Source organism: Rutidosis leptorrhynchoides, chromosome 3 (genome assembly GCF_046630445.1).
Source record: "Rutidosis leptorrhynchoides isolate AG116_Rl617_1_P2 chromosome 3, CSIRO_AGI_Rlap_v1, whole genome shotgun sequence".
Taxonomy (NCBI): Eukaryota; Viridiplantae; Streptophyta; class Magnoliopsida; order Asterales; family Asteraceae; genus Rutidosis; species Rutidosis leptorrhynchoides.
Window position 1 is genome coordinate 337,757,151 of NC_092335.1, and position 12,557 is coordinate 337,769,707.

A 12,557-nucleotide genomic window follows, 5' to 3' on the forward strand; every position below is an offset into this window, starting at 1 on the left:
TCCATACGGGTTTGACTAACCCTCATTCGGACGGTTCGCTACCGTTAAGCGAATGAAATATATTCTGGTACGGTGTATGTTCTAACACTTTTATGTTGAGGTAAATGATACGGTTAAGCTTTGATAATTGGGTGCTCGGTAAACAACAATACTTATGGAATTCAAACGATTCGGAAAATCGACTTATACTATAACTTGTGGTTCAACTTATTTTACTTACATACTCATTTACTAAACCTATGATTTCACCAATGTTTTCGTTGACAGATTCTCTATGTTTTCTCAGGTCCCTGAATGCTATGTGATACATGCTTCCGCACTCTTTTTGATACTTGCTTGGATGTCGAGTATACCTGCATATTTGGAGCCCCTTTGACTTGCTTTTAAATTGTGTCGCATAGGTTTCAATTGTACGTTAAACATTGTAATGTAACTAGTCGTTGAACTACTTTTGTAAACTTGAAACGTCCTATACATTTGAAATGAATGCGACATACTTTTGGTCAAACGTCATCTTAAGGACTTATGACCACGTAACGGGACCTAAGTAGACGGCGCCGTCAATGACGATTTTGTCGGGTCGCTACAGATGGTATCAGAGCGTTGGTTGTAGGGATTTAGAGTTCATTGGTGTCGACCCTGAATCATAGGGTACATTACTGAATCTAGACTACAACCGGCATATAGACTGAAGTAGGAACTACTTGACTATTTGTGCATTATACTCGAACTCTCCTATCATATCTAACTCTTATTCGATCTTGATATCACGTTGTTAAATTTGATTGACACGCCACCTTGACTTTATGAAGTAATGTTTAATGCACATGTGAATCAGGGTAATATAATTTCCGGGATTATATTACGGTGGTTCACATGGACGTTCCGACATTATGACATAAAGAATTTAAGGCGGGTTAAGGAAATTTTCTCTTTATCCTTATTCCATATCACGGTTGGTATTATTGAGAATACTAACCAACGATATTCTTGTGTCTTGAAGGAACAATGGCTTGTCGACGCGCTCCTCCAGAAACTCCCGAACAAGCTCTACAACGAATGATAGCCACCGCCGTGGATGCGGCCATGGTCGGTCACTCTTCCAACAACAATAACAATAACAACAATCACAACAACAACAACAATGGAGCCGGTAATTCAAACGAAGGGTGCTCCTATAAGAACTTCATGGGGTGCAAACCTCACACTTTTGATGGAACCAGGGGACCGGTCGTGCTCACCCGATGGTTTGAGCAAACGGAAGCCGTCTTTAGCATAAGCGGTTGTCGGGACCAAGACAAGGTCAGATTTTCCACTCACACCTTCGCCGGTATCGCTCTCACATGGTGGAATACGTATGTACAATCGGTGGGTATCCACGAAGCCCACGCTCTCTCTTGGGTCGACTTAAGAGGAAAGATGATCACCGAATACTTCCCGCGCGAAGAGACCCGCAAGCTTGAACACGAGCTAAGAACTTTAAAAGCGGTCGGGAATGACCTAAAGGCCTATAATCAACGATTTTCTGAGCTAGCCTTGATGTGCCCAAATCTCGTGAGTACCGAGTCTCTAAGGGTTGAGCTGTACATGGATGGTCTTCCTAAGAGCATCAAACAAGGAGTAATGTCATCCAAACCCGCTAATCACCAAGAGGCTTTGAATATGGCCCGCCAATTGATCGAAACGGTGGACGAAATTGAGGTGTCGGCATATAAAGTCGAGGATAAGTCGGGTGAAAACAAAAGAAAATGGGAAGCCCCCGAATTGAGCAACTACAACAACAACCCCGCCAAGAAGCCTTTCACCTCCAACGACAAGAAAGGCTATGCCGGAAGTCTACCATCTTGCAACAAGTGCCACAAACATCATTATGGCGAATGTAGCAAACCATTTTGCAACAAATGCCGCAACCGTCATTATGGTGAATGTGGTAAGTTAACTTGCCACCGGTGCCAAGGAAGTGGTCATACGGCCAACGATTGTAGGAGTGTCGCCCCCGTCGCCCAAAAGGCGCCCAATGCACACCGGACGGGCGTTTGTTTCGAATGTGGCCAACCGGGTCATTTTAAGAATGCGTGCCCGGAGAAGAAGACAAACCCCAATACACGCGGCCGAGCTTTCAACATTAACACCGAGGAAGCCCGAGATGACAACTAGTCACGGGTACGTTTCTTCTCAACAACCCTTATATTTTATGTTTATTTAATTCGGGTACCGTTAGACATTTTATAACCAAGGCCTTGACTCGTACTCTTTGCACACCACCATATCCCCTAGACACTACCTATGCCATTCAAGTGACCGACGGAAAACTATTACGTTAAACTTTTTGGGTGGAGAATTTGAATTTTGACTTGACACCTATAGAACTAGGGAACTCAAAACCTATTCGTTAAGAAGAAAATGATCCCTTACATGTGTATAGATTATCGTGAACTAAATAATTTCCGGTTAAGAACCGATATTCTCTTTCCCGTACCGATGACCTCTTGATCAATCACAAGAATTCCGTGTGTATTCCAAAATCGACCCCCATTCCGGTTATCTCCAAAACGGTTTTCAAAATTCGTTACGATAGTTATGAATTTCTTATAGTGTCGTTCAGTTTAACAAAGGCTTCATCCGTATTCATAGGCCTGATAGGTCGCATATGTAAACTTATCTAGACAGATCCGTCATCATATTCATAGGTGATGTTTTAACCTATTCAATTCAAGCAAAGAAGAAAACGAACAACATCTTTGTCTTACGCTTGAACTCTTGAGGAAAGAGCAACTCTATACCAAAATCTCCGAGTGTGAACTTTGGTTAAACAAAGTCCAATTTCTAGACCATGTTGTTAGTGGTCAGGGTATTACAATAAATCTCGCAATCGAAGCCACAAGTAATCGGGAAACCCTCACAACTCTGACTTGTATTCGTAAAATCTTAGATCTCGCTGGTTATTACCGAAGATTCATTTCTGACTTCTTCTCGCGTTGTACGATCTTTATCCTCGTTAACTCACTAAGGGAAATTTAAACCTCTCCATTCCCGAACCTTGACCGTGATTATTCACACCAACTTTGCTAGCTAAATTCGTATAGCACAAGATGGAACCAAAAATGGAAATATTTCTACTTGAACGCCGGAAAGGCATACTCTCTCGACTCGAAATCAAGTAAACTGAAATTCGTCATTTTACACGAAGAATTTGAGTACTTAATTATGGATTCAATCAACCTTCTCGTCATCACGTACCACATTACATAACTCTGTTATTTCACTGTTACTGTCTAGTATTACTACTCAACTCCGAACTATACAACTACGTGTAAAATCTCGTTTCCCACCTCGTCTCAACATTTGACCACTAGATGCGCGATGTGGCTACCTCAAGACGTAAACTCATCCTGTTCTAAGTTCTCATTTCACTCCTATATTTTCGCTCGTACTTCCGTATAAGGAAACCTTTATATCTAAATCCTCAACAAAGAGAGAGACTCTTCATGTATTACTAGTATTCACCACGAGGGGGGGGAATGGCCCAGACGAACACTTTCAGTAGCCGATAAGAAACTTGTCCCAACAGACGCTTTCGAGCCCTAACTAACTTGTTCGAACATATCTTAATAAATTCTATTCCAACACGGTGTACCATTGTCAATTATCCCAGATCGAAATACTCGTTTCACTTCTAGTGTTACAAGAAGCCTTAGGAACACGTTTAAACATGAGTACCACGTATCATCCGCAAAATGACGGAACAAGCAAACACACGATTAGTTGATTCCTCTCACTACGGTGGTTACCATTCGTGTATTAACGCCGCACTTCCAAAACCCTATGTGACCGCAAATGTTATACCCCTATTCGTTGGACCAAAGCATGTGGCAATCAAATCACCGAATCCGAAATCATTCAAGAAACGACCGTTGAGATAGTTCATGTCCGAGAAGGGCTCTAGATGGCCCGTAGTCACCAAAAAGGACAATACCAATGTTAGGCATAAACCTTCCAAATTCCCAGCCAGCAATTGTGTAATATATAAAAAAAAAAAAACCGCACCTTGGAAAGGTGTAATCCGTTCGGGAAATCAAGGGAAGTTATATCCGCAATATTGATCCTTCTAAAATCTTGGGGCGTATTGGAACCGCCTCCTACCGTATAGGTCTCCTGACTCAATTAAGGTTTCCGTTTACCTTACATTTCGTGTAACAAACTTAGAGACGTATCCTGCGTAACAGGAACGTGCTATCCTTCTAGATAAACTTACTATTGATGACAAACTCCCCTTCGTGGGAAAACCGGTTGAAATTGTGGATCGTAAAATCAAGCCTTAATACAACGTGAAATCCCGAATGTCAAAGTTCATGAGAATGCCCAAGGACGTATCTTCACTTATTCATAGCATTGACAACGTAAGGTCTCGAGTAAGAGACATCGACTATTACTTCCAACTAAATTTCGGGACGAAATTTCTTTTAAGGTGTAGGTAATGTAACATCCCGCGTTTTTCCGTTAAAATTTATTTTTAACACTATCTTTTTTTTTTAAATAATATCTTTCGTTATTCAAATTCGTAGTTTTCGTTAACTAACGTTCTTAATATTTATGTTATTTAATTATAACATCTCTCGGTTACTTTAGCGTTTTTAAAATATTCGTTCGGTTAATTCACGCACCCGCTTTGAAACTTGAGGGACCGAAGTTGTCACGTGGGCAAACTAGTTGACTAGGTCAACTAGTCAACCCACCATTCTCATCCATTCATTTCCATCCACCTTTCACCTCCTTTCTCCTCCTTTTCTCTCTAGTTGCAAGAACAACCATAACACCCAATTCATTCAATCATCATCTAAATTCGATCTAGGAGGCCAACATAAAAAAAAATTACATATTCGTGATCCTCTCTTCATCCTCTACATTTTGGTACCAATTTCATCACAATTGGGTAACATTTCTAAAACACTAGATTTTTCTAAATTCGTTTTATATACTTGAAATGGTGTTAGTTAGTGTCTATAGCTCGTGTCTAGCATGAATATATGTTTTGTTTGCTCGATTTGTTATTTTTGGAGTAACTAGCATGAACTTGAAATGGGTGTGCTTAATCTTTGATTTTGGATGAGTTAATGTTGTTAAATTGTTAAAGTTTATGTTTTAAAAGTGTTACTAGCATCTTTAGCATCAATTTGATGTGTAGGTTGATTTGGAAAACATCATTAACATGATTATTGGTTTTGTGATTCTTGATTAGGGTTTGATGAACTCTAAAAGGAAATTTTAATGCTTTGAATGCCATGAAATGTTATTAGTTAGTGATTAGTTGTATTGTATGTTTCATTACCTTCAAAACGGCATATCATATGTGTGAATTGCATTCCCGAATCTTAAAATGCGTTTTGTAAACTTGAAACGATGGTTTTGAACATTTAATGACGACTTGACAAGATTTCGGCTATTGTAAATGATGTTTTTGCTTGATGAAAAGTGGTTAGTTGTATTCCTTGTCAAAATACCTTTCCAACGATATAAGATACTTGTTTTGGATGTTTACGGTTTAGGATTTATGGGTATTTGAAGTTGGATTCGTGCTTCAGTGTGAAAACTGCCAGAATTCTCTGCACAGGTAATGGCGCGGCGCGCCATATACCCGCGCGGCGCGCCAAAGTGGTCTGTCCAACTTTGTCGATTTTTGAATAATGTTTGCTATGCTACGCACCTCCGATTCACATGTAACTTGTTCTAACATGCTCATATATGATTTCTAAGCTTAGGAAAATAGTTCGGGACCCGACCCGACCCCGTTGACTTTGACCAAGTTTGACTTTTAGTCAAACTTAACAAAACACTTATGCAATCGTTCTAATCTTATTTTATACTTGATTCTTGCATGAAACTTGATAACGTGATTCACATGCTATTTATTCGAGTCGTAACGAGCCATAGGACTAATTGAACACATTTCACCCAACCTTGTGTCGTAACCGGTAAATTGATACAACTTACTTGTTTAGGTCAAGGCTAAGCAATTTTCATGCACACGTTTACTTTGTGAAGTACTTTTATACTCATGCACTCGAGGTGAGATCATAGTCCCACTTTTTCAACAACTTTTATATTTTTAAATCGTGGGCTGAGAAACATATACGTTACATACTTATATACATTTCATATGCATATATACCTTTCATACTTTTATACATCGAACACGAATACGAATACAAAGATACGGACGAGTTTGAACGAAAACCCTCAATTCAATTATCATTAATTACATCAGATGGTGTAAGCGAGACTATGTTGTGTGGATCCATACGGGTTTGACTAACCCTCATTCGAACGGTTCGCTACCGTTAAGCGAATGAAATATATTCTGGTACGGTGTATGTTCTATCACTTTTATGCTGAGGAAAATGATACGGTTAAGCTTTGATAATTGGGTGCTCGGTAAACAACAATACTTATGGAATTCAAACGATTCGGAAAATCGACTTATACTATAACTTGTGGTTCAACTTATTTTACTTACATACTCATTTACTAAACCTATGATTTCACCAACGTTTTCGTTGACAGATTCTCTATGTTTTCTCAGGTCCCTGAATGCTATATGATACATGCTTCCGCACTCTTTTTGATACTTGCTTGGATGTCGAGTATACCTGCATATTTGGAGCCCCTTTGACTTGCTTTTAAATTTTGTCGCATAGGTTTCAATTGTACGTTAAACATTGTAATGTGACTAGTCGTTGAACTACTTTTGTAAACTTGAAATGTCCTATACATTTGAAATGAATGCGACATATTTTTGGTCAAACCTCATCTTAAGGACTTATGACCAAGTAACGGGACCTAAGTAGACGGCGCCGTCAATGACGATTTTGTTGGGTCGCTACAACCGATGGCTCAAACGAACCAAGTACGTGCTAGATCGGAGCCGGTTGATAGTTCATTATTATTTTTACAAAGAAGCTTGACGAGGAGACGTTGGTCAAACCACGAAGAGCTGATCTGAGCTTTTTGCAGCATATTAAACGGCTACCAAATGGAAGAATTAATGAGCATGTGCAGGTGTATCTCGATAATGTGGGTTTGGGTTTAGTTTATAAATCGGGTAAACAAAGACTGGATTGGTCACTTGTTACTACTATGATTGAAAGATGGCGCCCGGAGACACATACGTTTCATTTACCGATTGGTACAAAATCATTACCTTATATATATTAATTATTTATTTTAATATATATTATTATATTTTCGTAATATATATCATTATTTTAGTCAAGTTTATATTTTATATATATATATATATATATATATATATATATATATATATATATATATATATATATATATATATATATATATATATATATATATATAAAATTAGATAATTGTTTAAAATAGTATTTACGAATATATATTTATATTTATTAATTTAGTCAAGTTTATATTTTATATATATATATATATATATATATATATATATATATATATATATATATATATATATATATAGATATATGTATATATAAATATATATATTAATCCATATTAATATTTGTAGGAGAAGCAACTGCAACGTTGCAAGACGTTCAGGTTTTATTTGGTTTACCAATAGACGGGGATGTGTTCTCCGGTATTTGGTATGAAACAAATGATAGCGATTGGATACCGTTTGTTGTTACCTATTTAGGGATCTCCCCTGAGGCTATTGGTGATAGGGGTATACGTAGAGGGAGGATATTAATTTCCGTTTTAATGACGGAGTTGAATGAAGAAGTTGGAGACACTATTGCGTCTCACCAACACCGGGCTAGAGTATATATTTTAGCTATGATGGGTGGCAATCTATTTTCTGATGCTAATGCGTATGATGTCCCTTTGAGTTTCTTGCATACCATCCTGGACTTGAGTCCAACTAATCGTATTAGTTGGGGTAGTGCGGTTCTCGCACATCTTTATAGAAACTTGTGTAAAGCGGCCACAAACTATGATGCCAAGGCCATTAATGGTTCGCTACTTTTAGTACAACAGTGGGTGTATGAACGAATTCCATCCTGGACTTTTTGATATCCATTCATAGCTTAAAATTTGTATTTCATTTAGATCGACCGGAGGCGTCCAACATTTTAGTTTGAAAACCTTATGATTCCGATTTTTCCAAATGAGATATTCGCACACCCACAGCACCGCTTGCCAAACCTTCACGTCAATGCCCGAAGTTACGCACATGGAGTTGTTGTTGAATATGTCCTCGTAGCTTTGTTGATGCGCTTTTCCCCACCATGAGAATACTTTGTCCCAAATAATTTTTGCATGTTTACACCAATATAGAGAGTGTTCTATCGATTCCAATTCATCATCACATAGCGGACAACGGACGGAGTGAAGGTCAATGCCCCTCTTATCGAGTTCCAAGAGTACGTGTAACCTTTTCCGTTTTTCCCGCTATATGAAGATTTCAACTTCCTTCGGTATAAGATTATTCCTAAGAGTCGCACCATTTGTGATTCCACCTGTTTGAAAAGTCTTCGAGAAGATAAGATCATTGAGAATTTTTGTGCAAAAGTTACCGTTGCCACTTAACGACCAAACCCACGAGTCTTCTTTTGTTGTATCGAAACTGAGATCCTGTAGCATGTTGTTAATCGCCATCAGCTCACCTCTTGTTCGCCCGTTTGGAACCCGGGCCAAAACTGCATCAGAAACGAAGGCATGAGACTGCCATATCACTCGATCACAAACCTTGGCGTCTTGGTTCACTTCCAATCGAAACAGCCTGCTATAGGTAATTTTGAGTGGAGTGTTACCAAGCCACGGGTCCTGCCAAAAGCTAGTGTTATTGCCATTCCCAATTGTTCGCACCATTGAACGTGTAAAGTCGATTCCGACTTCATCGATCTTGAAACATGTTTTCACAATATCTAGCCACAAACTGTTAGAGCTAGATGAACATGATAACCCGCCCGTCAAAAGATGCCCCGACCCCCCATAAATACTTTTTATGACTTTAACCCACAAAGAGGTGGATTCGGTATTGAACCTCCACCACCACTTGCCGATTAAAGCCCAATTTTTACATTTTAAAGAACCCAAGTTAAGTCCTCCCGCCTCAAAAGGCCGGATAACGTCATCCCATCTAACCCAAGACATTTTTGAAACATCCCCCGACCCGCCCCAAAAATTTTTTCGTCTCACACTTTCTAATTTGTTTAGCACACAAGGCAGGGCACGGAAGTGTGAAAAGTAGTACACTGGCAAACTATTTAAGACCGAACCGACGAGAGTCAAGCGTCCACCAAAAGACATTGAGCGAACTTTTCAATCCGATAGTCTTTTTTCAAACTTATTGATTACCGGTTTCCAACTTTCTAATCTCTTCATATTCACATCGATAGGGAGATTTGGTGTGCAGTGAAAACTTGCGGGAGTAATAAAGCTCCGGGACTCGATGGGTTCAACATGAGATTTTACAAAAAGTTTGGGAGTATTCTAAAAAGTGACCTATCGGATGCTGTTAATTCATTTTGGCTAAATGGTGAAATCTCCGCGGGTTGCAATGCCTCCTTCATTACTCTTATCCCTAAAAAGAAAGACCCATTAAGCCTTGGTGATTATCGGCCCATTAGCCTCATCGGAAGCTTTTATAAAGTCATCGCGAAGCTACTATCCAATCGTCTCAAAAAAGTTGTTCCTAAATTGGTGGATTTCGAACAAAGTGCTTTCATAAAAGGACGAAACATCCTAGACGGTGTCCTTATTGCTAATGAATCCATCAATTTTCTTAAGCATAAGAAAGTAAAAAGTCTAATTTTTAAGGTTGACTTTGAAAAGGCATTTGATTGTTTAAATTGGAATTTCTTAATGAAAATGATGAGTATTATGGGGTTCGGGGCTAAATGTAGGAAATGGATTCTCACTTGTCTTCAATCATCTTCTATCTTGGTGTTGGTAAACGGGTCACCCACGAAGGAATTCAAGATATCAACGGGGGGTAGGCAAGGCGATCCGCTCTCGCCTTTCCTCTTCATTATTGCGGCGGAAGGTTTGAATTGGCTTGCTAAATCCGCGGTGTTAAATAATAGATTCAAAGGGGTGGAAGTCGGAACTTATCACTCTATCTCATCTTCAATACGCGGATGATACGATTTTCTTCGGCGAGTGGAGCTTGGCCAATATTACAAATTTTTTGAAACTTTTGAAATGCTTCGAATTGTTTATAGGAATAACATCAATTGTGATTTTGTTTTTTGCAGATATAAAGAAAAGAGAAATTGTTTGTAAACTCAATTTGGCAAATCACAGCTATTCAAAGATGTGTATAATGGCAATTGGGAACTTATTGAGGAAGATAAATGTTGACCTTTTGCAGAAAGTGTGTTAAATCTTAAATTGTATTTGCTTCATGAAAATTGTAAACGTAACAAATGAGTAAAATGTAATTTTTGTTTTTTTACTGCATTTGATTTACATTGTATATTTTCTTCTTTGTCAACATGTAGTTTGAAACAATTTGTTATTCTTTTTGTATGCTAAAATACAATCTGCTTCAAATGTTATTTGTGGTTCTCTAGTATTAGATAATGGAAATTTAATAATCACGTGTTGTTGTAACTATATATAGGATGTATACATTGTCTGCAATTTATTGATTTTCCAAATTATGATAGTAGAACTACATGAACACTTACTATTTATATTCAATAACTAGAGAAATATTCAAATGAAATCAACTTTTAAGTTGAGATTCAAGGGACCAATCAGAGCGCGATACGTGACGCGATAATCACATGTGATTAAAAAAGAAATTTAAAAAAAAAATTCAAAATTTTTTTTTTTCGAATTTTTTTTTTGTTTTTTCGATTTTTTTTTTCAATCACATGTGATTGAATTTGACATGCAGTAAATCACATGTGATTCTGCATGCTAATCACATGTGATTGCAAAACTCAATCACATGTGATTCTGCATGTCAAATTCAATCATATGTGATTGAAATTTTTTTTTAGTAAAATGACGAATTTCAGTAAATTTGTGCTAAAACCTTTAAACACTAAGTTTTTGATCAAAACTTGATCAAATCATCGAATTAAAGTCTGAAATTTTGAAGATATGATCACGAAACGATAACAAACTTAATCAAATCACCGAATTAAAGTCTGTTTAATGTTGAAATTTAAAAAAAAAATATTGAATTTTTTTCAATGACGTGTAATTGGATTTGACATGCTAAATTTAAAAAAAAAATTAAAAAAAATTGGAAAAAAATTAAATTTTTTATTTTAAAAAAATTTTTTGAATTTTTTTTCAATCACATGTGATTGTCACGTCACATGTCACACTATGATTGGTCTGTTAGATTTCAAACAAATTATTGAATTCAAGAGATGACAAATCTCAATAACTATTATGTTGATGATAAAAAATAAATAAATAATTTTTCTAAACAAAATAAATAAAAAAAAAATGTACATATCTATAGATTTTAAAAGGTTTATTCATGGTACTAACAGTTGATGTAATCACTTTATAAGAATTTGTATCTTAATTAAATGTTTATATACACTTTATGTTAATGATCAAGCATATTTCCACTGAATGCTAGAGATACGCTTGAGTGCAATAGAGGGGAGTTTGTTATGTACAGCGGCGTTAACCTCCGATCCGGTTACCATGATAACCCTAGCCGAGATGATGATTTCGGGAGGGTGGTTATGGCTGTTTTAGGGGAAAATCCTACACTTGTGTGGTAAAACCCTAGAGAGGAGATGAGAGCGTTTGAGCTTCCAGGATGTGTGTGTGTTTTTAGGGTAGAAGTCCTGCCCTTTATTTATAGAGGCAATATTAGGGTTTTAAGGGAAAAAGCCAATGGACCGCTAACGGGCTAGGCTCAAGCACAAATCCAATTATCAGCCCGATGCGCTATGCAGATCATCAAGTCCCCCAAGTTCGGTATGATATGTAGCAAATGTATCGTATCGAACTTATAATATATGCCACCGCATGTAACTTGAAAGAACTGTCACGTTTAATAAAGTTGCAATAAGCATTTGTTGCACATCTTGTACGCCAAGTAATGATGCGTAATGAGCATCTATTGTGCCAAGTGACGCCATGATCATGGCAGCTCCAATGTCGAACACCTATACTTATGAATGACATACTTTAGGTGTGATTTATACAATTATGTCTATGCGGGACAATTACGAAACGTAAACCCCATATAATAATGCCGTAAAAGTATACTAATAGTATATTAGTATATCGTTACTCCTCCAGTTCAATATAACTAAAGTATTTAGTTGTGTTGAACTATAATACTGGCCATGAGCATTTCACGATCATGGATTTACAAAGTACTGCCATGCGTCCATGGCCTTAAGTATAACAGCCAAAGGCATTTCACGACCAAGGACTTATGAAGATATGTCATGGGCGTGCTTACGCGACCATGGATTTAGTAAAGATATGACATGGGTGCGCTTACGCGACCATGGACTTAATGAAGAGTGGACCATAGCACAAATTCATGGTCTACTCATAAAACGGTTTATCGTAAAGTAAGGCTT

General features: G+C 37.5%; 1 protein-coding gene across 1 annotated transcript; it reads right to left on the minus strand.

The window, feature by feature from the left end:
• Positions 1-8,436: 8,436 nt before the first annotated feature.
• LOC139901148 (uncharacterized mitochondrial protein AtMg00310-like) lies at positions 8,437-9,297 on the minus strand. The gene has a single exon (XM_071883883.1). It carries the CDS (start codon positions 9,295-9,297, stop codon positions 8,437-8,439), a length of 861 nt encoding a protein of 286 aa, XP_071739984.1.
• Positions 9,298-12,557: the final 3,260 nt, after the last annotated feature.